Source organism: Gobio gobio, assembly GCF_949357685.1.
Source record: "Gobio gobio genome assembly, chromosome: 8".
In the NCBI taxonomy this organism is placed as follows: Eukaryota; Metazoa; Chordata; class Actinopteri; order Cypriniformes; family Gobionidae; genus Gobio; species Gobio gobio.
This window is the reverse complement of record NC_137114.1, coordinates 55,418,055-55,444,092: the sequence shown is the minus strand read 5'-3', so window position 1 is coordinate 55,444,092 and position 26,038 is coordinate 55,418,055. Positions and strand designations below refer to the sequence as shown.

Below are 26,038 nucleotides of genomic sequence, written 5' to 3'. Positions count from 1 at the left end.
ATCCTGAACTTTGAGCTGGTGTGTCGTTATTGGATTGGTTTGGAATCGCATTGAAATGTTATATATTATATAATCTGCTTACACGAGCTGATGTTAAACTTTACAATCAAAACATTTAATACCCATTCTTTAATACCCAATAATACCATTCTGATTAAGACTTTTTCAGACAACATTTCATGGTATTTAACACTCATTTATATATTTTGAAATATCGTCCTGGTGATTCTAATTACTATAGTTTGACTGATAAAGCTATTATATGTAGCTAGATGTAACAAAATGCTTTCTCTGTGTCCAGATTTGACTGTAGGCTAATACAAAACTGATACTATATATATATATATATATATATATATATATATATATATATATATATATATATATATGTATATATGTATATATATATATATATATATATATATATATATATATATATATATTTATATATATATATATATGTATATATATATATATATATATATATATATATATATATATATATATATATATGTATATATATATATATATATATATATATATATATATATATATATATATATATATATATATATATATATATATATGTATATATATATATATATATATATATATATATATATATATATATATATATATATATATATGTATATATATATGTATATATATATGTATATATATATATATATATATATATATATGTATATATATATATGTGTATATATATATATATATATATATATATATATACACACACACACACACACACACACACACACACACACACACACACACACACACACACACACACACACACACACACACACACACACACAAATCAAATAAAAACTAACTAAAAACTAACTCAGCAAACAGGGAATACACAGCCATGTTTATGTTTATAGGGATATATAGCCATCTAGAGGTTAAACGATTACAGGTGATACATGGTGCCCTTAAAATACATGTTAAAGGAAAAATAATAATTTAATTCTAACACTACTACTACTACTACTACTACTACTACTAAAAATAATAATAATAATAATAAAAATAATAATTCTGGAAACGCCCCTGATCAGTAAACAGGTGAAATTAAGCATGCAGTAGTGCAGATACTATACTTTTAGCAGCATCAGGATAACAAACTAATAGCATGGCATGATGATGATGATGATGATGATGATAAGGATACACTGAATATATTTATTTATTAACACACTAGCTCAGAATGCTGGGCCAAATGAAGATAAAGATGTGTTTTGGCGTCTGGGTTTTTATTGAACCAATCAGATAAGGGTAAATCGAGAGTCAGCGAGCAGCTCATTTGATTGGCTACAGAAGAAGGTGGACCCGCCTTCCTCCTTGCGCTTGCAAAACTCAAGCGAGTGAGAGAATCGTGCCAAAACTTTAAGCGCAGTTAAAAGAAAGACGGAACTGTACAAATCAGTTTCTTTCGGGAACTTTTTTCCCTACGTACACAACAAGTCATTTAGACATTTGCAACAGTTAATTTTTTTACACAAAGGTTGGTTTTACACGGTCAATCTGTTTTGCAGTTCCTGACTCTGATGTTTTCGCTTGCAAATCGATGTTCACAGTCGTGCAATGATTTTGGCCGTATCTTAGCGAAAGAAACATGTCAAAAGTCTTAGCACGGAAAAATGGATGTCAGAAGAATACAGATCATATTTATTTTGCGTTAACATGAAGCTGCAGTTTCACAATACATGAATTACACTTACGAATGACAGTAAAATGCTGCAAATATTTTTTTCTTACACTTGAAAGGCAATTTACAACTTTACTAAACTTATCTTGCAAATGCTAATTTAATTTACGCTTGCAATCTTATGTACACTTTCACAAATCTTACCCTGCGCTTGCGATTCTTTAAGGCATCAATTTACCTTCATATTCATCCATCAGGCCACAAGTAACGTTAAGACTTTTCAATTCCAAGCGCGCGTTCATTCTAAAAAGCCGTCAGTTATCAGTATTTGTCAGTCGTGATAGTGTAGGCAGAGCCGGCTCTCCCTATAAGCGAACTAAGCGGCTGCTTAGGGCCCCGCCGCCTCTAGGGGGCCCCCTAACTACAGATTGCACTCGCCAGCGTCGCCGCAGTTTATCACGCAAGACGCTCAATTCGCGTCATTCGCACCGCGCGAAAAGCGCCTTCCGCGCCGCGGGACCTCTAGACGCGCGTCAACGCGCCTTTCCATTGACTTAACATTGAAATCAAATCACTCGCGCCAGACACTCTATTTGCGTTTGGTGTGAACGCAGCATAACGTTAGCTGTCCGTCGATTATGCTGAATCAACATTGCTTGCGCTATGGTCCAGCCGTCGGCCCCAGCTCTGGGCTACAGATCGCGTAGAGACAGACCAACCTCCTATGAATGTATTTTCTTTTTAACAGTTAACGTTACATGACCTACACTAGTTCTGGGAAAGAAAAAAATGAAAAATCTTTGTCTCAATAGACGCTTATTACAATAAAAAAATAGTTTAAGAACATTCGAGAGAAAGAAAGTAATAGGAAGAGAAAGAGCAATCATCTGACAGTCAAAATCAAAATGAAGTTTAAAATAAAGCAGTTAGATACAAGCTTTTTCTTATGGTCTTAATTTAATAGGCAATTAAAGATTATTAATAAATATTAATCTATATACTATAATGAAATATTTTATATATTGTTAAGCTAAATCGCCCAGACCATTTAAACCTAAAGAAAACACAGTGTCCTCTCTGAAACATTTTTGAATGATGATCGATACAAGACACCTAAAAGCAAAATGAATTTGTGGTAAATTTTAGTAAAGAACACTGTAAAAAAAATCAGGTCCCCAATTGAAAATTTTCTAGTGAGCGATCACATCTACATTTTTCAGTTGGCCAAATTGAATTAATGTGAATTGATACATTTTAATTCAATTAAAATTCAAGAAATTAAATTTGGCCAACTGAAAATTTTAGATGTGATCGCTCACTAGAAAATTTTCAATTGGGCACCTGATTTTTTTTTTACAGTGAATGCAGTCCATGCTGTGAAGGTTTAAAATATGAACAGTATGTAAGAGTTAATCAACCAATAATTAAATAATATAATTTAACATTGGATTTCTTTTAATTTACCCTTAACATAATTGTAAAAAACTAAATGTCACTTTCTCAGGAGGAGCCATTCTTAAATATTTTGGTGGTCGTGGAGAAACATTTCAGGAGGCTGACACAAGTAAATATTTCCCACTGCCTTTCTTTTGAATAGTTTTGTGCGCAACTTCAACATAGCTAATTTTCCTCTTGCCAATAAAAAATTTAGTTTTATAATCATAATTCACTATGTTGTCTAATTGTACTTTAATATTAATTTAAAATTAATGTGTTTTATCTACTCTGCATACTGTATTTATTATTAATTATATTGTAATCTCAACAGCTGGAGGAGGTGACTCTACTGCTGCTTCAGTAGAGCATAGCGAGCCGCATACCACTATGGCTAATGTTGTAAGTTAGCTATATATTGTTAATGCTAAATTATTAATTGTAATGTTGTTGGTTCGTGTGGGTGTAGGAAGGAAGAAGACGGGGTCGGCTTACTGGGACTGCTCTCTCTTTATTAGTTTCACCTTTTCTCAAATTCACACGCACGATGGCGTTTTAACTCAAAACAGTCACACTGACAATCCACGTCAGTCTCAAACTCAGTCTCTCTTTTTGTATCTCTGGCAGTGAGGTGTCTGCTCGCAGTCCCAGTCTCAATCTCTCTCTCTTCTCTCTCTCTACTGAGCGGCTTTTACGGTCTCTCCACGCCAATCACTGGAATCAGACACAGGTGTTAGTGATCTGCACTTGACCTACTTACTCACCGCTCGTCTCCGTCTTTGCTCGCTCCCGCTACAGACCTCGCAGAACCACGCCCCCTCCGCCACATACCCCCACCGCCCGCACCAGGCCGGGGAGCCATCCGGCCTGCAGCCTCCCCCCCCCCCTCCTGGAGAGGAAGTCAGCCACAACCATCTGAGCACCCGGCCTGTGGACCACCTTGAATTTAAAAGGCTGTAAAGCTAGATACCAACGGGTGATCCGGGCGTTGGTATCTTTCATGCGGTGGAGCCACTGCAAGGGGGCGTGGTCCGAACAGAGGGTGAACTCCCGGCCCAGGAGGTAATAGCGGAGGGTGAGAACGGCCCACCTGATCGCCAGGCACTCCTTTTCAATGGTGCTGTACACCGCCTCTCTCTTAGAGAGCTTGCGGCTGATGTACAGCACCGGCCGCTCTTCGCCCTCCACCTCCTGGGTCAGGACTGCGCCCAGCCCCCTGTCCGAGGCGTCGGTCTGTAGAGAAAAAGGGAGAGAGAAATCAGGAGCTTGTAAGAGCGGCCCACCACACAGAGCCGCCTTTATCTGGGTGAAAGCCTGCTGGCACCGCTCCGTCCACTGAACTGTATCTGGTACCTCTTTTTTAGTTAGATCAGTCAGCGGGCTAGCGAGGTCCGAATACTTAGGTACAAACCTTCTATAATATCCTGCTAGCCCCAGGAACTGTCTAACCTCCTTTTTGGTCTTAGGCCGTGGGCAGGTTGCAATGGCTGCAGTCTTATCAATTTGGGGACGCACCTGTCCATGACCCAAGTGGAAGCCCAGATATCTTACTTCCACCCGCCCAACTGCACACTTCTTTGGGTTTGCCGTGAGCCCCGCCCTTCTCAGCGACTTCAGGACAGCGCGCAGGTGCTGCATATGCCGCTGCCAGTCCGCACTGTAGATGATAATATCATCCAAGTACGCAGCAGCATATGCAGCATGCGGCCGGAGAATCCTGTCCATCAGACGCTGGAAGGTCGCGGGAGCCCCGAACAAGCCGAAAGGAAGGGTGACAAATTGGTGCAATCCAAACGGCGTGGTGAAAGCGGTCTTTTCTTTGGACATTGGCGACAAGGGGATCTGCCAATATCCCTTGGTTAAGTCCAGCGTCGAGTAAAAACGAGCGGTTCCTAGCCGATCAAGCAATTCATCGATCCTTGGCATTGGGTACGCATCAAACTTCGACACCGCGTTCACTTTTCTATAGTCCACACAGAACCGAACCGAGCCGTCAGGTTTTGGGACCAAAACTATCGGGCTCGCCCAGTCGCTGTTGGACTCCTCTATTACCCCCATATCCAACATAGCCTCTAATTCGGCCTGAACAATTTTTTTCTTGTGCTCAGGTAAACGATAGGGCCGGCTGCGAACTACCACGCCCGGCTCTGTCTCAACATGGTGTTGAATGAGGTCCGTGCGACCAGGGAGGGGCGAGAACACGTCAGCAAACTCTGCTTGTATTGTTTTAACGTCAGTGAGCTGCGACGGCGAGAGATGATCCCCCCCCGGGGCCAGAGCGAGTGATTGAGGCTTTTGAACCGCCTCCGGCCCGAGATCATCCTCTCCACTCACCACCGTCGCAAGCAACACTGACTCCGCCTCCGACCATTTCTTTAAAAGGTTGAGGTGGTATATTTGACGTGCTCCGTCCCTATCTGTGCGTACTACCTCATAGTTGAGATCACCAACTCGCCGTGTGACCACAAACGGTCCTTGCCACTTTGCGAGTAATTTTGAAGTGGAAGTAGGGAGTAATACAAGCACCTTGTCTCCCGGTGCAAATTGACGAAGTCTAGCCCCTCTGTTGTACAGCTGTCTCTGTTTGTCCTGAGCCTGTAACAAATTCTCCATTGATAGCCGCCCCAAAGTGTGGAGTTTTGTTCTCAGTTCCAGGACATACTGGATTTCATTTTTACTCACGGAAGGTCCGTCCTCCCAAGCCTCCTTAAGGACATCAAGCACCCCCCGAGGCTGACGTCCATAAAGAAGCTCGAAGGGGGAAAACCCCGTGGAGGCTTGCGGGACCTCGCGAACAGCAAACAACAGAGGTTCTAGCCACTTATCCCAATTTTTGGCGTCCTCGTGAACGAACTTACGAATCATGGATTTCAACGTGCGATTAAATCGTTCCACCAAACCATCTGTTTGTGGGTGATAAACGCTGGTGCGGATCGATTTAATGCCCAATAATTCATAAAGTTCGCGAATCGTTCGTGACATGAACGCCGTGCCTTGATCGGTGAGAATCTCTTTCGGGATTCCCACCCGGGAGATCAAAGAAAACAGAGCGCTCGCAACACTTTTCGCTGAAATAGTGCGGAGCGGGACTGCTTCCGGGTATCGCGTTGCATAGTCCACCAAGACCAATGCAAAGCGATGCCCGCGTGCTGACCGTTCTAATGGCCCGATGAGGTCCATACCAATTCTCTCGAAGGGGACCTGCACTAGAGGGAGTGGGCACAATGGTGCTTTTGGGGTGGCCGGCGGGTTCACCAACTGACATTCACGACAAGACGCACACCATCTGCGTACATTCTCGTGAATGCCCGGCCAAAAGAAGCGGGCCATTAGACGGTTAAGGGTGGCCGTTTGCCCTAAATGCCCGGCCATTGGATTGGAATGAGCCGCCTGGAAAAGCATTTCCCGGCGGCTTTTAGGTATTAACAACTGGGTTGTATTCTGCTTTGTCTGGGCGTCTTGGGTCACCCGATACAACCTATCCTTTAAAATACAAAAATACGGATAAGAGATCGGCTGGTCAGGGTGGAGGAGGTGGCCGTCGATGGCACGGACCTGAGTGAACGCATTTTTGAGCGACTCATCCTGGGATTGTTCCAGGGGAAAATCATCGCGGTCTGTGAGAAGAGGCAACTCAAGACCGCTCTGTTCCCCTGGAACAGCTCCCAGAGGCCCCGAATCCACCTCCCCGACCTGCACAACCGACTCTTTCCGGTTTACCTGTTTAGCCCAAGAAGCACCCGCACATAAATGACCCAACAATTCATTAAACGCTGTCCAATTGGTCCCTAAAATTAGCGGATGCCGGAGGTGCGGGTTAACTGCGACCTCCACACTATGCTTTTGCCCCCTAAATAGAAAATCCACGGGCAGCAACGGATAATTCACCACTTCCCCGTGCACACACCTCACCGTAACCGTGCGGCCGGTACCCAATGCCTCAGGCCGAATCAGGCTTTGGTGGATAGAGGTCTGGTTACAACCCGAATCCACCAACGCCTGATACGTACCCCCCTTGATACTCACTGGAATTAGGTACAGCCCAGCTTGATCGAGGGCAGCTTGTGGAGCATCGGGGATCCGGACCATTGTCCCGACCTCCATGACGGGACAGCGGTCGATAAAATGTCCCGGATCCCCGCAGCGCCAGCAAGCCGGCCCAGGCTTCCCCGCCGCCCTAGTGGCTGGAAGTAGGTCCCATGATTGGCGCGGAGAGAGCGCTGAGCCAGAGGGAAAGGCTGAGGGCTCCGAGACGGTTGCCGCTCCCCTCTGGAGCGACCGGGGAAGGGATGCTGGATCGCTGGAACCGCCGGTCCTCCATCTTGGAGCTGGTCTGGGCGGTAAGATCCCACGCGACCTGGGAAGGGGAACAGGTTTGGGGAGAGAAGGGGGAGAGACAACAGGAGAGGGAGAGAGAGAGAGAGAGGCGGATGGTAAGGGGTTGCCGACCCCGGGGCACGCCACCATGTGGTCCTCCGCCAAGTGGATGGCCTGGGTTAACGACGTCGGGCGGTGGCACTGGACCCACTGCGCGGTCTTCTGCGGAAGCCGCGCGATGAACTGCTCCAGTACCACACGGTCGATGACTCCCTCGACGTCGTCACCGGCGGCCATCAGCCACTTGCGGCATGAGTCCCGGAGCTGGTGCGCGAAGGCGAAGGGTCGACCGGATTCGCCGAGGGTCAGGGTCCGGAACCGCTGTCGCTGTTCTTCTGGGCTCCGGCCGACCCGCTGTAGGACGGCGCGCTTCAGGTCTCCATAGTCCAGGAGATTCTGGACTGGCAGTTGGTGTGCGGCTACCTGCGCTTCTCCAGACAATAGCGGCAGGAGCCGCATTGACCAGTCCGACCGGGGCCACCCCCGGGACTCGGCGGACCTCTCGAAGAGGTCGATGAATGCCTCCGGATCATCCTCGGAGCCCATCTTCGAGAGGTGGATGTTGGCGGCCGAGTCGGTGGTAGGCGGGGGGGTGGCCGGAATCTCCCGGACCATCCAGCTCCGGAACAGCTCGCGGTCTTCATGCTGGGCGCGAATGAGGGCCTCAAAACGCTTATCCTGTTCGGCCCTCACGGCCAGCAGATCTTGGTGGGTCTCTTGATGAAGACCAGCGAGCGATGCAACCAGATCCGCAAGTGGCGTCTTTGGCGGGGTCTGCATAGCGGCGGCACTCTTCTCCCTTCCCGGGTTTCGGCACCAGTGTAATGTTGTTGGTTCGTGTGGGTGTAGGAAGGAAGAAGACGGGGTCGGCTTACTGGGACTGCTCTCTCTTTATTAGTTTCACCTTTTCTCAAATTCACACGCACGATGGCGTTTTAACTCAAAACAGTCACACTGACAATCCACGTCAGTCTCAAACTCAGTCTCTCTTTTTGTATCTCTGGCAGTGAGGTGTCTGCTCGCAGTCCCAGTCTCAATCTCTCTCTCTTCTCTCTCTCTACTGAGCGGCTTTTACGGTCTCTCCACGCCAATCACTGGAATCAGACACAGGTGTTAGTGATCTGCACTTGACCTACTTACTCACCGCTCGTCTCCGTCTTTGCTCGCTCCCGCTACAGACCTCGCAGAACCACGCCCCCTCCGCCACATTAATATTTATTTGTTTACAACAAATTGACCTTAAATTTGCAAATCTATAATCATTACTTTTACTGTTTCAGTGAGTGTACTTTAATAAGCAGTAAAATAATTGTAGGCAATCATGTTAAAAGATATACAGATGAAATATGTAAGTGTTAGATTGTATACAGTTGCTGGTTTGCAGTGCAATACTCCATTATTCACTGCAAGGCAGGGCCCCAAAATTATCCTGCTTAGGGCCCCCAGATTTACAGAGCCGGCCCTGAGTGTAGGGAAGGTGCGTGGCACTAAGTTTTGACGCAATTTGACATGAGGTTCGAATCAGCCTTTTGCCGAACTACCGGTTTTTGTACTTCCTTTTCCCATCACATATCACCCTTACGAAAAATAAACCATGGTTTTACTACAAATAAAACCCAAAAAAAATGGTTATTATAGTAAAAACCATGGTAACTGCAAATTAACCATGGTTTTGCTTCTCTAACCATAGTTTAACCATGGTATTTGTGGTAAAACTGTAGTTATATAAATGGTATTCAATTAGCCAAATAACCATGGTTACTACATTTTTACTACAATAAAACCATGGTTGATTTTCATAAGGGCAGATCGGAAAGGCGTTTATTTTCATTTAAAAAGTGGAAATAAAGTGTCTAACGTTTGTTGTAACCGCTGCTCGTGTTTTGTATGTGGACAGGTTGTAGCTAGAGTTTTAATTTATGTTGACAGTGATAGTGACCCCCCCCCCCCGCCCCGCATGAAAGTGCCCGCTCACTTTTGCCCAGGCACGACCAAAAATAAAATTCTGCCTACGCCACTGGTTTATATTATATGGTTCCTCACATAAAGAATGATCACCGTAATCTAAAGGATTAAACTGAATCTGTTCTGTGTTCCAGTTCAGTCCAGCAGAAGAGCTCAAACCCAGAGTCCAGCTGTGTGTCTATGAAGAGCGACCACTCTATGGATCCGCCAATGAAGTTTAAGAGTGGACACACACGGCCTGATCTCAGGTATATCATCTCTAAAAACATAACACAATAAACACAATTTGGGGAACATATATATTTTATTTTACAGAAATCTTAAAAAAATGCAGACAGCCTATGACTAAAAACATTAGAAACATCTAAGGATATCTTGTAAAAAAAATATTATTATTATAAAAATCTGTGCTTTTTATCTGTGATATCAATTTCTTAAAGTCTATCCTCCGGTTTCACAGACAAGGTTTAAGCTAGTCCCATACTAAAATGCATGTTTGAGCTGTTTTAACTGAAAGCAGCTTGCACTGACATATCTTAAAAAATATGTCACTGCCATTGTTTTGTCGCAAGATGCACACCAGTAATGTTTTTTCTAAGGCATGTTTATAAAATCAACTTAAATGTCCTAATTGAACTAGGCTTAGTCCTGGCTTAATTAAAGCCCTGTCTGTGAAACCAGGCCTATGTCTTTAATATGAAATATGAACCTCTTATGCATCCACTGTGGGGGGAAAACTCATGTACATTGAAGAAAAACATATGGATTGTCATATAAATTTATTAAAAGAGAAGTATTATTTTTCTTATTTTTTAACTCAAATGTTTCATTCATACCGGAAGCCAGAGGGCGCCCTCGAGCAGAAATGCCATATTTGCCTCAGAGAAGTAATAGTTTTCAGGAAATCCTTAATGTGAAGCTCGCGCTGTAGCTGAATAAAGAAGATAGAAACGATTGATTAAACATGAAGACAATGGGTCTCATTCGTGAAACGTTTGTAAATATATGAGCAAATTCTGAGTAATTTGCACGTAAAATGGACCTTTATGAAAACTCTCCTCCAGATTCACAAACGCTTCGTATACCATGGATTCGGTAGGTAAACGTGTGCATATTAATGAATTACAAACATTCGTAAATAGGATGCATGTGCACTCTCAGTCATAATTAGCATAATCCCTGCCCATGAGTTACACTTGCAAATGGCGTGGTCATATCTTCTAGAATTTTTTCTCAGGTTTGGCTCCAGTATTTTGCATAAATGCTAAAGAGACTAATTCAATAATCGTGTGTCCACCAAAGCCTTTTTAGCCAGCTAAAAAATGCAATGCTATTCTAAAAACGGCCAGCTGGTGCAAGAGTAGCGTTTTTCCAGCTGATATACTTTGATTGCTATGATACAGAATATCCATGGCAGTATTGTGTTACTAGTATCTCATTTTGAAGAATATTACTGAATACAAAAAATGCAGTAAAAAGCAGTATTAACTCCATTATTGTTGTTCAGTCGGTGAACAAGTAGGATGATTGGTCGGTGTAGTATTTGTCCTGCTTGGTAAAAAGTGACAGTGACGAGCGCTGCCTATTACCCAACGTTGAACAGTAAAAAAAAATAATAATAATTGGGCAAATCAACTCTTGAAATATTATTATGTTACATAGTTCATCAAAATGCAATGTCATCAGTTTGCCTAAATTAGAACATAGAACATTCAAATGTTTTACGCACCATTTACACATGGTAGGGAGCAGGTGTAAAAAAATTTCGTACCAACTAACATTTTGAAAATACGAACATTTTCGTGAATCCGAAAATTTACGTCAGAGCGGCTTTGCGAACGATTTACACACAAATTCATTCTGCTCGTGTTTCATGAATGAGGCACAATAAACACACAACTGCGAAAATGTATAGTGTATTTGAGTTCTTCAAGCCTTCTTGGGTATTTTCATAATAATAAAGTATGCATTGCTGATTGACATAGACTTATAGATTACAATAAAATAATGCATTGTCTGCCTCATTCTGTGAAGAGAAGCCACATCAGCTCACAAACATTTGACTGACGATATGAAGGGAGTTAAAACATTGTCTTTTTTTGAACAGGTTTATGAACGCATTACTAGTTTTTGAATATGTTTGACGCATGTTGTTTTTTCAAACGCAGGTTATAAATCGCAAAACGATTCGCCTGATTAGAGGTCTGCATTCCCGTGGCTCTCCCATCAGTTTTCTTGCGGCACGGGAGTATATTTTCTTAATAGCTCTGCCGCTCCTGACATCCTTTAACAACAGCGTATCCACACTTGAATTTGAAGTGAACAAAACTTTCTGCAGTGGTAGCATTCACACGAGGAGAGACATTCGGTAGGCTACCGAAACAAACGTCTCCAGTCAGTAACATTCGGTTCTTGAATGGATGTTTAAAAAAAATTATTTTGCAGTATAGCAAAGTCGACAGTTTTCGTTTATTTGTATTTTTGCCTTATAATTTTGAGGGACGAATGTCGTATTTGATTTAGCCTATTTGTCTCTGTGACATTTTTACGGTGTTGACAGTATCATGACAAGACAAAAATAACAAATAAACACAGAGTGAATTTTAAAGGGATAGTTCACCCAAAAGTGAAAATTAGCCCATGATTTACTCAACCTCAAGTCATCCTAGGTGTATATGACATCCTTCTTTCAGATGAATAAAATCGGAGTTATATTAAAAATGCCCTGGCTCTTCCAAGCTCTATAATGGCATTTGATGGGTCTTGATGGAACTTGATGGGTCATTTTTGAAGTCCATAAAAGTGCATCTATCCATCGTATAACTGTTCCACACGGCTCTGAGGGGTTAATAAAGGCCTTCTGAAGCGAAGTGGCATGTTTGTGTGAGAAAAATATCCATATATAGACTAATATAACTAGCTTCTTGCAGTCATCGGTACACAAGTCGAGTTACGGCGAAAGAGTAGCCCTTGACGCATGCATATTGACAAACGCAGAAGTGCAAAACACCGGTCATGAGTCTAAAATGAGAATTTTTTAAAGAGAAATGGCGGAGGATTTCGATATAAGAGAAGAGGGGCTTGAGTTTGTTGCTTAGCACTATCCAAGTCAAAGCTTGAGATGCTCCTGTACATCGCGTCAGGGGTCACTCTTTTAGTGTAGGTGTAAAATTGTGTTTATATTAATATGGTTCCTCTCATAGAGAATGATCACAGTAATCTAAAAGATTAAACTGAATCTGTTCTCTGTTCCAGTTCAGTCCAGCAGAAGAGCTCAAACCCAGAGCCCAGCTGTGTGTCTATGAAGAGTGACTGGTCTATGAATCCGCCAATGAAGTTTGAGAGTGGAGACACACGGCCTGATCTCAGGTATATCATCTCTATAAAAGTTATGCTTCTAGTATTTGATTTTTATGAAATTGTTATTAATATACATCAGTGTAATGAGTTCAGATCCTGTAAGTTTCAGTCTATTAATGATGATCATTGCGCTCTTGTGTAAAGCTCTATGTATTGTATTGTTAACACATTCACACACTGTAAAAGAGAAGAGGGGCTTGAGTTTGTTGCTTAGCACTTTCCAAGTCAAAGCTTGAGATGCTCCTGTACATCGCGTCAGGGGTCACTCTTTTAGTGTAGGTGTAAAATTGAGCGGAATTTTCTAACCGCTGGTTCAGATTTGTTGAAAGCTTCACAGTGTCTCTCAGACCAGTGATGTTTCACACCAAGAGTACCGTTTTCTATCCATATATCTGTAATGTGGTTTATCTGTAAAGGTCAGCAAAACATTGCTCTCTTAAGTCGGTTGAGCCTTCGTCCTCCATTATGCCATTGAAAAGAGTCATGTGATCACGGTTGATGTTCACCTGAGTTGAATCATTCTGTAATTCTATAGTTGTTTTCAATTTGTTTGTTTTGAATTACAAATTCCTAATATTATCGTTTTTCTCAGTCACTTTGCTTCATTTTTTGAATCAGTAACAGATGTTAAAGCACTCAAAGTGTTTTTGATGAAAGATGAATGTGTTTATATTAATATGGTTCCTCTCATAAAGAATGATCCCAGTAATCTAAAAGATTAAACTGAATCTGTTCTCTGTTCCAGTTCAGTCCAGCAGAAGAGCTCATACCCAGAGTCCAGCTGTGTGTCTATGAAGAGTAACTGGTCTATGAATCCGCCAATGAAGTTTAAGAGTGGAGACACACGGCCTGATCTCAGGTATATCATCTCTATAAAAGTTATGCTTCTAGTATTTGATATTTATGAAGTTATTATTAATATACATCAGTGTAATGAGTTCAGATCCTGTAAGTTTCAGTCTATTAATGATGATCATTGTGCTCTTGTGTAAAGCTCTATGTATTGTATTGTTAACACATTCACACACTGTAAAAGCTGTTGGTCTGTTACTCAGTTAATGACACAATTACATCAATATCAGTGTGTCTGATTCTTTACCCTCTTCATTCTGATTTAAGGTCAAATCTTCAATCCAGACCAGTTAAAAACAAAACTGTGTTCACGCCTGTGATTCAACCACAAGACTTTAATGAAAGCATGTGTCCTGGTTTCAGGTAAAATGTGGGACTTTTGTTGTTGATTAATTTTAGGAGCTGCAATGACATCACTGACGTCAATGACATCCATTTTATGATCTATGGTTATTTACTTCTCTAACTTGTGCAATAATGGGATATTTTAATCTTACAGCCATAACTCTAAACCTGCTGAAGTCCTCGACACATTGAGATCAAATCTGAGGAAGAAGTTTGAGTGTTTGTGTGAGGGAATCTCAAAGCAGGGAAACCCAACACTCCTGAATGAGATCTACACAGAGCTCTACATCACAGAGAGTGAAAGTGGAGAGATCAATAATGAGCATGAGGTGAGACAGATTGAGACACAGTCCAGGAGAGCAGAAACAGAGGACACACCGATCGAATGCAGTGACATCTTTAGACCTTTACCTGGACAAGACAAACCCATCAGAACTGTGCTGACAAAGGGAGTCGCTGGCATTGGAAAAACAGTCTCTGTGCAGAAGTTCATCCTGGACTGGGCTGAAGGGAAACAGAATCAGGACGTCCAGCTCATATTTCCACTTCCTTTCAGAGAGCTCAACTTGATGAAGGACAAAACACTCAGTCTTTCAGATCTTCTTCATGTCTTTTTCCCTGAAACCAAAGAAATGGAAATATCCAGTGATCAGTATAAAGTGTCCTTCATCTTTGATGGTCTGGATGAGTGTCGTCTGTCTCTGGATTTTCAGAGCGATGTGAGGTTGTGTGATGTGACTAAATCAGCCTCAGTGGATGAGCTGCTGACAAACCTCATTGCGGGGAATCTGCTTCCCTCTGCTCTCATCTGGATCACCTCCAGACCCGCAGCAGCTGATCTCGTCCCCTCTGAGTGTGTCCATCGAGTGACAGAGGTACGAGGCTTCAGTGACCCACAGAAGGAGGAATACTTCAGGAAGAGAATCAGTGATCAGAGTCTGGCCGACAGGATCATCTCACACCTGAAGTCATCAAGGAGCCTCTTTATTATGTGTCACATCCCAGTTTTCTGCTGGATCTCAGCCACTGTTCTGGAGAAGATGTTGAGTGGAGCAGAGACTGGAGAGATTCCCAAGACTCTCACTCAAATGTACACACACTTCCTGCTCCTTCAGACCAACATCAAACATGAGAAGGACTATGAGAAGAAAGTGAAAGATGAAGACATGATTGTCAAACTGGGGAAACTGGCGTATCAGCAGCTTGTGAAAGGAAACCTGATCTTCTATGAGGAAGACCTGAGCGAGTGTGGCATTGATGTGACAGAAGCATCAGTGTACTCAGGATTGTGCACTCAGATCTTCAGAGAGGAGTTGGGCTTGTATCAGGGGAAAGTCTTCTGCTTTGTTCATCTGAGCATTCAGGAACATCTAGCGGCTCTATATGTGCATCTCTCCTTTATAAACAAGAACATCAATGTGTTTGACCAGATTAACAAACCAACTAATGGAGACACAGCTTCACTATCTGATCTCCATCAGAGAGCTGTGGATGAGGCTTTAGACAGTAAAAATGGGCATCTGGACCTTTTCCTTCGTTTCCTTCTGGGTCTGTCAGTGAAGTCTAATCAGAGTCTCTTACAAGAACTAAAGACACAGACAGGAAACAGCTCTCACAACAATGAGAACACAGTTGACTATATTAAAGAAAAGATCAGTGAGAATCCCTCTCCAGATAAATACATCAATCTGTTTCACTGTCTGAATGAACTGGGCGATCTTTCACTAGTGAACGAAGCTCAACCTCATACGAGCTCTGGAGGATTACGTGAAGTGAAACTCTCCTCATCTCAGTGGTCAGCTTTAGTTTTTGTGTTGTTGTCCTCAGAGTGGACGATGCTGCAGTTTAACCTGAACAGCTTAATTGGAGGCAGAAATGATCAGTAAGTAACACTGAGTTCAGTCATTACAGTCTAAAACATTTTGTACAAAGAGAAACACAGATCAGAGGTGTTTAAATCACGGGGCACAGATTGATTTCTGGGATATTGTACATTTGTGGGTGTTTCTCAAATGGAGGCTGTGTCCTAGTAAGGCTGCATATCTCGACGTCATCAAGCGCCTCTGAAGGCCGTCTCAGTTTGAAGGATCCTTTGACGGAAGCCTTCGTTTCGCATTTTTAATTCAGCTCAATCACCCACAATCCTTTGCACACATTCACATTCATGATAAAGACCTGCTGGAGAACGCACTGAGCTTATCTGAGTTCATTATGAAATGCAAGACACAAATAATGTTTTCAGAGATGAAGGCACACGTTACCTTTTATTTTGGTGTAAATTAATCACTCAACACTAAACTGGCAATAATGTGAGCCACTGGAGACACAGACGGCTGTCATTCATTGCATTGCATTCATAGAAAAGCCAGTTAATATAAAGATCTTTAATACAAAGTATTTTTTCAAAATGAAGTTTGAACAGTATTTTGGTGGCGTGACCGTGGGGGCGGGAACACGTGTGCCGTAGCCTTGAGCACTTACTAGAGCGTCCCATAGTGTTTAATGCTGAGGAGGACTGGAGTCTACAAGCCTCAGAAGAACTGGTCTAGGAAATACACAACCTCACTAGGATGCAGCTGTCCGTTTGAGACTGCACGATTACACATTTAAGGATATGTTTGAAATACATTGTGTTTTACAGTTCGAGGTACAGCGTAAGTGTTTGAGACATTAGTCTTTTGTCTTATTGCACTTCCTGACCATTTGAATGACACTCTTATGCTGATTGAATTAGGACTGATGACACGGTAATGTTTGGAGTGTGTCCCTTTTACCTATACAACATTTGCATTCTTTTGTTTAGAGCAGGGTTCCTCAAATTCGGTCCTGGAGGGCCACTGTCCTGCAGAGTTTAGCTCCAACCCTAATTAAACACGGCTTCCTGTGCTCTTTCTAGTGATCTTGGATACCTTGATTAGCTTGCTCAGTTGTGTTTGATCAGGGTTGGAGCTAAACTCTGCAGGACAGTGGCCCTCCAGGACCAAGTTTGAGGAACCCTGGTTTAGAGTGTCTCCTCCTCTGCTGTCTAATCTTCTCCCTGAAATGTAAATAAATTATAGTGTTTTATACTGTTAGACTAGACTTGACGACCACAGCTACCGAAAGCACGTATTCTCAATAAAGAATCCTGCAGAAGTTATATCCAAGTCTCCTGGTCTCTTCTTCGAGGAGGAAAAGAGTTCCCAACAGTTTTGGTGCCCGTAATCTGGATAGAACTCCTCACCTGAATCCAGATTTGAAACTTTCAGCTCAAAGAAATGACTACGTTCCAGACTGAATTTTTCTGTACTACTTAGGGTTGGTGAGTAACTCTATCCAAAAGAACATTAAAGACCAGTACAAATTTGTTTTCCTCTGCGCCACCAGGGAAGAGTTATCAGACAGCTGTAGGGTTTGGTTAAAGTTATCCTCTAAAAAGGTTGTTTTTTCAGAGATGAAAATTACCCTCTGTTTTCAGGCAGGGAGGATTAGCAGCACGAGCTAATAATTGTTTAGCCTCTGTTCAACAGGGAAGATTAGCAGCACAAGCTAATAATTGGTGTTGTCCTCTGTTTTGCGAAGGAAAGTTAACAATAGTTGATCTGTGTTAACAAGTTTGTTGATTAGAGAAGTTTTAGTGTTTTGATTGTGTGGTAACAAAGAAACTCACAACAAAAATTGTTTAAAAAGAATGCTAGACTGATCCCCACAAAGGAGAAGGGTGGATTAGCTACTCCCTCATGGACAGATAGTGAATTCAAATCATTGTTAGGAGAGCACATGGACTCGATAGTTACTGAGTCCGTCAAATTGGATTTGACAAAGAAATTTGGAATTGATCCAGAAAAATTATGGTCAACTGAAGAATGCAAGAAAGTGTTGGGTGCATGTATTCGCAAGAACAATGTGAAAGGCATTATTTGCTGCCACAGAGAATTTGGTTTAGCACTAGCTAGACAGCAGTTTCAACATAGCTCAGAGCTAGAGAAAGAGAATAAAGAGCTCTGTACTAGAATAGCATCTTTGACTAAGAAATTGAACTGCAACAAAGCTGCAGAGAAAACTGATGTGAATACTGTTAGTCAGCCTGTTAACACTTATCCTGACTTACAAGCTTCCTTTGAAACCGATGTAGCCATTCAATCAGTAACTGATGTGCCTGTGGAATCAGTGAAGGTATGTAGCGCTAGGAGAAGATCTCAGGGAATTGTGAGAATTGAAAGTGTTCCTCCTAACTCTTCTGTTCCAGATAGCAGTGAGATGTCGATCGCCGCATCCCAAGGTGGGCTGGAGTCCTTTGGGGATGACGATTAGGTTGTGCTCCGCCTCCGGGTGTGTCAGCACTGCCTGATCCGACCTAAAGTTGACAGCCATGTTATCTCGGGCAGCCGCGGGTCTCGCGCTGGTGTGGAACTCCGCCCAGTCGCGAGTGCTCGTGGTTGCGCGATTGGTTTTTGGGGACGGCACCCGACAGCTGTTGGGCCCCGCCTGAGGAGATCACGTGGTCCCGGAAGTCCCCGTGCTTCCCGCGACCGTTTGGTGGCCTCCTCCGCCTTCTCTGTCCTTGATGGGGCCGCGGCCTAGGGTACACTGGGGCCCCCTCACCCCCACTGTTGAACTCTCTGTTGCGCACTATGGTGTCCACAGAGGGCTTGACGTGGCGTGATGTGGCTGTCCTAAGCACCCTCCCAAAGCCTGTTGGCTCGTCTACTTCGGTGGCGTGGTCCTGCAGAGCTACGGGCAGGCCGCCGCCCCTTTGCACATGCACAAGGGTGGAGCCGACCCAGGGCTCTTCAATGAGCTGCGTGCCGCAACTGATCCCGCCCCCGGGCGGTGAGGGTGGCCACACGCTCCCTGGGTCGGGCGATGTCCACAGCTGTGGTCCGGGAGAACACCTGGCCTTACCTGGTGATGTGGAGGACGTTGAGCGGGCCCGCCTCCTCAACTCACCCATATCCCAGGCTGGCCTCTTCGGTGGCGCGGCTGAGAACTGCGCCCAACGGTTCTCGGCCGCCCCAGAGCAGACTGAGGCTGTAACACGTACTGCCCCGGCGGCCAGCTGCTGCACCCAGCCGCCGGCTCAGTCGCCTCGGTCTGCTCGCCGCCGAGGGCGCCCTCCCTCCTCCCGCCCGGCCCCAGCAGCAGCCTTCACCTGGGCCGCGCCGTGGAGGTGGTTGAGGATGACGCCAAGTCCGCTCCCCAGCCTGGTTAAACGCCAGGCTGGAGGTGGACAACTCAGAGATGGGTTCCAGTTCTTCCCAGGGGATGGTAGCAGGGCCTCTCCTTCCCCCGGTGGAGGGCCGGGGGAAAAATCCTTCCGCTGCTGGCCCCCGGGCTAGCAGCGCTTGGGAAGAACTCATGTCCCTGTCTCTGAGGACCCAGAGACCGGTGATGACAGTGCGTGCCACCCACGGGTCCCGCCACTCGCATCCCTCTCTGTCGCCAGCCTCCTGGCAGAGCAGACCCCAGTGGAACGTGCGTCCTTCCCTGGTCGCACCGGGACGCCCCTCAGCCTCCCATGTCCGGGCCGGTGACGCTGCATCGCTGCAAGCCCACACCGGGTACGTCTGTACTCCGTATGACCCCGCTGGTGCAGTTTCTGGATGTCTGGCTTCAGCTTCCAGGGCTGTCCCGCTGGGTCGCGCGGACTGTCAGGCGCGGCTACGCGATTCAGTTCGCGCAGGTTCCTCCCTGCTTCCGGGGAGTCCGTTCCACTATGATCGGGGCCAATGCCCCCGTCATGCGAGCGGAGATTGCCACCCTACTGGCGAAGGGTGCGATCTAACCTGTCCCTCCAGCCGAGATGAATACCGGGTTTTACAGCCCGTACTTCATTGTACCCAAAAAGACCGGTGGGCTACGACCGATCCTGGTCCTGCGCGTCTTGAACCGTTACCTTCACAGGTTTCCGTTCAAGATGTTGACAGCGAAACGCCTTTTCGAATGCGTTCGTCCAGACGATTGGTTTGCAGCGATCGACCTGAAGGACGCCTACTTCCATGTCTCCATTCTACCTCGACACAGACCGTTCCTACGGTTTGCTTTCGAGGGGCGGGCATATCAGTACGCAGTTCTACCATTCGGGCTATCTCTGTCCCCTCGCGTCTTTACGAAGATTGCCGAGGCAGCCCTTGCGCCCCTTCGGCAGCACGGGGTTCGCATCCTGAACTACCTCGACGACTGGCTCATACTGGGTCACTCTCGAGAGCAGGTTTGCGGACACAGAGATTTGGTGCTCCATCACCTAGCCCGTCTGGGCCTTCGGGTCAACTGGGAGAAGAGCAAACTTTGCCCCGCGCAGAGGATCTCTTTTCTCGGTATGGATATCGACTCGGTCGCCATGTGCGTGCAGCTTTCGAGCGAGCGCGCGCAGTCTCTGCTGACTTCCCTTCGTCAAATCGAGGGCAAGAGTGCGGTTCCACTGAAACTATTTCAGAGGCTCCTGGGGCATATGGCATCTGCAGCCGCGGTGACGCTGCTCGGATTGCTTCACATGAGACCGCTTCAGCACTGGCTACGCGATCGAGTCCCGAGATGGGCGTGGCGGTCTGGCACGCTCCGGGTACAAGTGACTCGGGCCTGCTTACAGACACTCACCCCGTGGTCGAACCTCAGCTTTCTACGGACCGGAGTGTCCTTAGAACGAGTTTCCAGGCATGTTGTTGTATCAACAGATGCATCATCCACGGGCTGGGGTGCCATGTGCAATGGACAAGCAGCCGCGGGCCTTCTGCATGTCAATTGCCTCGAGTTACTGGCAGTACGGTTCGCCCTGCACCGCTTCCGAGCGTTGCTGAGGGGTCAACATGTACTAGTCAGGACAGACAACATGGCCGTAGTAGCGTACATCAACCACCAGGACGGTCTACGCTCCCGCCATATGTCTCAACTCGCCCGCCATCTCGTTTTGTGGAGTCAGAAGCGCCTGAGGTCCCTTCGTGCTGTCCACATCCCGGGAGACCTGAACCGTGCAGCCGACGAGCTCTCACGGATTCAGCCTCTCCCCGGAGAGTGGAGACTCCACCCCCAGACGGTCCAGCTGATATGGGAACGGTTCGGCGACGCACAGGTAGATCTGTTTGCCTCCCAGGACTCTTCCCATTGCTCCCTGTATTATTCCCTGACCAAGGGCACCCTTGGCACGGATGCACTGGCGCACAGCTGGCCGCCAGGGCTACGCAAGTATGCGTTTCCCCCAGTGAGCCTCCTTGCACGGGTATTGTGCAAGATCAGGGAGGACAAGGAGCAGGTCATGTTGGTCGCCCCGTATTGGCACGGCCAGACCTGGTTCCCAGAACTTCTACTCCTTGCGACAGCCCCTCCCTGGCCTATTCCTCTGAGACTCCTCACTCAGAGACGGGGCACCTTTTGGCACCCGCGTCCAGCGTTCTGGAAGCTCCACGTGTGGCTTCTGGACGGGACGCGGCAGGTTTGAGTAGTCTTCCACCTGCGGTGGTCGCTACCATCACTTCCGCTAGAGCTGAGTCTACGCGACGTCTCTATGCGTTGAAGTGGAACCTCTTCGTCACATGGTGTTCTTCCCGCCAAGAAGACCCCTGGAAATTCCCGATCGGGTCCGTGCTATCGTTTCTCCAGGAGGGGGTGGAGCGAAGGCTGTCTCCTTCCACCCTTAAAGTGTATGTGGCCGCAATATCTGCCTACCACAATCTCCTGGGAGACAAAAAGGTAAGTCAGCACGACCTGATCATCAGGTTCCTGAGGGGGGCGAGGAGACTGAATCCTCCTCGCTCTCCTCTCGTTCCCTCTTGGGACCTCTCAGTAGTCTTAAGTGCTCTGCAGAGGCCTCCCTTTGAGCCTTTGCGGTCGGCTGAGATTAAGTTCTTGTCTATGAAGACGGCTCTGCTGACCACATTGGCCTCGCTTAAGAGGGTCGGGGACCTGCAAGCATTTTCGGTTGACGAAGCGTGCCTTGAGTTCGGGCTGGCTAACTCTCACGTGATCCTGAGACCCCGGCCCGGATATGTGCCCAAGGTTCCCACCACTCCGTTCCGAGATCAGGTGGTGAACCTGCAAGCGCTGCCTTTGGAGGAGGCAGACCCAGCATTGGCACTGCTCTGTCCAGTACGCGCTCTCCGCGCCTATGTAGACAGTACGCGATGTTTCAGGACCTCAGACCAGCTCTTTGTCTGTTATGGTGGAGAGCGGAAGGGAAGTGCTCTCTCAAAGCAGAGGTTGTCTCACTGGATAGTGGACACCATTGTTTTGGCTTACCAGCAGCAAGGTCGACCATGTCCCCTTGGTGTGAGGGCACACTCCACCCGGAGTGTGGCCTCCTCTTGGGCTCTAGCGCATGGCGCCTCGCTAACAGACATCTGCAGAGCTGCAGGCTGGGCGACACCCAACACATTCGCCAGATTCTACAATCTCCGAGTGGAGCCAGTGTCCAACTATGTTCTCGCCCCTACGGGTGGCCGGTAATGGGCCAGGCTCAGGTGTCTTCGCTTGCTCGCCATTCCACTCCAAGGACTGGATACGTGCGATATTTTCCCTCAGGTGAGCTCCCCGAGAGCCCTGAGCTCCTCCAGCACTGTCGACGCCGACATCAGTTCAGTCTGCCCTTTTGAGCCCAGACCCTCATGTCCGGCCAGGTGCTCCGTGTGCATGGTTCCCCTCCGGCGACCCCCACACGAGTATTTCCACCGTAAGCCTCCTCAGCGAGCAGGTGTCTTTGCCTTGGCAAGTCCCTGCCGCCCCTAGGGTTAAAAATCCACCTTCGGCTGGTACCCTAGAGATCTTCCATATGCAGCCCCTAGCAGGTCATATGTGTATTCTCTAAGTCCTCCCCACGGGTAGGCATCTTGGCATTCCCTCACTGGGATATGCTTCCCAGTGTACCCTGGTAATCCTGTGATAAGTGGGAGTCCTTCGTCCGTACTAGTCTTACGACAGGGTACTCACACTTATGCAGGGCACTGGATGACAGCTGAGTGGCGTTGTTGTATTGGAACCCCCATTCGTTAGTCACTAACGTACGTCGTAGTGACTGAACGAAAGGGAACGTCTCGGTTACGTATGTAACCCTCGTTCCCTGAGGAGGGAACGGAGACGTACGTTTCCTTTGCCACGTCAGCTGTGCTGCCTGGAACGCGGAGTTCAGTCTTGGCTCCTGCAGCAGTAACATAATGCGATGTTGCCAGCGTACTTCCTTATATACCCACGAGGTGGGGCGGAGTTACGCATGCAAATTCCGCATGCCCATGGCATTGGCACTGCCATTGGGCGCTGTTGAATTCTCGGAGATAATTGGCTTCTAAGCGAAACCCCCCATTCGTTAGTCACTAACGTACGTCTCCGTTCCCTCCTCAGGGAACGAGGGTTACATACGTAACCGAGACGTTACATGGGAAAGAGATACTGATGTTAAGGCAAAAGTGAGAGTAGTAGCAGCTACGTTTAGCACAAGGAATCCAGACAAGAGATGGCCTAAGAGAGAAGGCAAATGCAACTACTGTGGAAAATGGGTCACTGGGAGAAAGAGTGTAGGAAGAAGTTGCGAGATAGTAAAATAAATACTATGCATAGCTCTGTTCCTTCTCAGCCTGCATACAACCCTGAAGTAGTTCAGCCAGGGTACACTGAAACTTTAGGACAGCTTGCTCAGGCTCTACTAAAAGCACAGGAAGATCAAGAAAAAAGCTAATTGTTGGGGCTGTGTGTAGCTACCTTTCCCCTGTAATACTTCACAATAACAAAATAATTTTTTTGAAAGGTAGCATACAAGAGAACGAGATTGACTTTTTGCTTGTTACAGGTGCAAAAGTTACAGTAATTCCTACAAAATTTGCTTAAGATTTAAACATTCCATAAAAGAAAACTAAACTTTGTTTAACTGGTGTAATAGGTGAAGATTCAGGAAATAGATCTATTACACAGGATCAAGCCGCTTCTGTCAAAGCTATACCTCCACCTAATACAATTTAAGCACTCCGATCATTTTTAGGAACAGCAGGTTACAGTAGACCTTGAATTGAAGAATATGCCTCGATTCCTCAGCCTCTCTATGACTTGTTGAAAGGCCAAGTTAAATATTCTGATACAGTTTGTATGGAAGGATTTCAGCTCAAAGCTTTCAATGATTTAAAGAAAGCACTATGTCAAGCACCAGGATTACCAATCACAATCTGATAGGCCCTTTGTGCTTTATGACCATGAACACTTAGGCTCCATGACTACATGTCTAATGTAAGATCATGGGGGCAGTTTACGCCCAATTCATTATTATTCTGGTAAACTTGACATAGTCCTTCAAGGGATGGGTCCTTGTCTTAGGGCAGTGGAGGCAGTTCATCTAGCCCTTCAGGCTTCATCAGGAATGGTGTTAGGACAGACTGTAAACATAAGATGCCCTCATGCAGTGACACTAACGAATCAAGCAAAAGTCACTTATGTCACCTCCTCTCGTTGGGGAAATTGCTTAACAACCCTCACAGCCCTGAACATTGTTTTACAGCATGCACCAGTCAAGAACCCATCCTCGTGTATGATGTCTGCAATGACTGAAGTTGTGTTAGAGGATGAAGGAGAAATTACTTACGATTGCGTTACGCTTACATATACGCAGCTACGAGTGAAATAGCAGAAAATCCCATTGAGAATGCAGAATTGAAGTTGTTTGTTGATTGTTCAGCTCAAGTGATTGAAGGTAACAGACGAGCAGGTTGCTGAAGTGGTAGCTCCAGGTCGTCTTCCAGATTATTTTTCAGCTCAAGCTACAGAACTAATAGCCTTAACTAGGGCATGCACGCAAGCTTCAGGATTGGTTGCCAATATCAACACTGATTCCAGGTATGCTTTTGTGGTAATTCATGATTTTGGTGTCATTTGGCAAAGTAGACCGTTTCTAACGTCTGCTGGATCCCCCATTAAGCAGGCTGGATTAGTAAAATATCTAATGTTTGCAATGAAACTTACAAAGAAATTAGTGGTGATCAAAGTGAAAGCACATCACAACTAATACTATGGAAGCTAAAGGTAATGGTCTTGCTGATGTAGCTGCTAAACAAACTTGTTCCTATTCAACTGTATAAGTGTGTTCAGGCAGTACAGACAATTCTGCCTCCTGAATCAATCATTGATTTGTACAAAGACGATGCTCTATATAAAGCATGGACATGGTTAGACAAAGGAGCCACAGTGGATTTATTTGGTTGCTGGACAAGAGGGGGGAAGTATGTCGCCCCAGAATCACTGTTGCCATATTTGGCTCAACAAATACACAATTTGGGTCACAGTTGTCCAGCAACAATGAATCACAGGTTCTCAAATCAATAGTGGAATCCAAAATTCTGAAATGTAGCCATCGAAACAGTCAAGAGATGCGTGTCAGAAAAATAATGATGCTCCAGCAGCAACTACAGCAGCAACACATACCCCAGCTCCACCAGGAACATTTTGTCACCTGCAAGATGATTACATACTGTTGCCTCCTTGTAAGAAAAAATGACGTTTTGGTAGTGATAGACAAGTTCTCGAGATGGATAGAAGCTTATCCAACACACATACTGCTGAATGACTTGTTACTGATTTCATTCCCAGATTGGGATTACCAGATTCCATTGATTCGGATCAGGGTACACACTTCACAGGACAGGTAGTCAAGGAAGTGTCTAAATTGTTGAAAATTAAGTGGAATCTTTACTGCCCCTACAGGCCACAAGCATCCTTACAGGTTGAACGAGCAAACAGAACAATCAAAACTAGGTTAAGTAAGATGCATCAGGGAGGAGTATCATGGGTTGAGGCGCTGCCAGCGGTACTGTGTAGTATGAGAGTGTCACCTAACAGATCCGTAGGACTGAGCCCTCATAAGATTATTACAGGATGCCCAAATGCAGATGCCTGATGTGATTGATCTTAGAAATGCTGATGTACACATTGCCTCAGATGTCCTGATCACTTACTGTGAAAACCGCACAAAGGCAGTACAGAGAGAGAGAGACAGACAGAGAGAGAGAGAGAGAGAGAGAGAGAGAGAGAGAGAGAGAGAGAGTTGGCCGACGCCACCAGAAGGTGGACACACGATCAGCCCAGGTC

General features: G+C 45.7%; 1 protein-coding gene across 2 annotated transcripts in view; it reads left to right on the top strand.

Annotated features, from left to right (window-relative positions):
* LOC307130039 (NLR family CARD domain-containing protein 3-like) overlaps positions 1–26,038 on the top strand; it is a 54,070-nt gene that overhangs the window by 1,213 nt on the left and 26,819 nt on the right. Inside the window, exons 1-6 of one of the 2 annotated variants that reach the window (XM_079822895.1) lie at positions 3,449–3,508; positions 9,583–9,696; positions 12,704–12,817; positions 13,554–13,667; positions 13,928–14,023; positions 14,160–15,887. In XM_079822895.1, the coding sequence (XP_079679021.1) occupies positions 3,504–3,508; positions 9,583–9,696; positions 12,704–12,817; positions 13,554–13,667; positions 13,928–14,023; positions 14,160–15,887 (2,171 nt within the window). In that variant the 5' untranslated portion in view covers positions 3,449–3,503. Of the gene's footprint in view, positions 1–3,448; positions 3,509–9,582; positions 9,697–12,703; positions 12,818–13,553; positions 13,668–13,927; positions 14,024–14,159; positions 15,888–26,038 lie in introns of those variants that run through there. The other variant, XM_079822894.1, reaches the window with a different exon arrangement.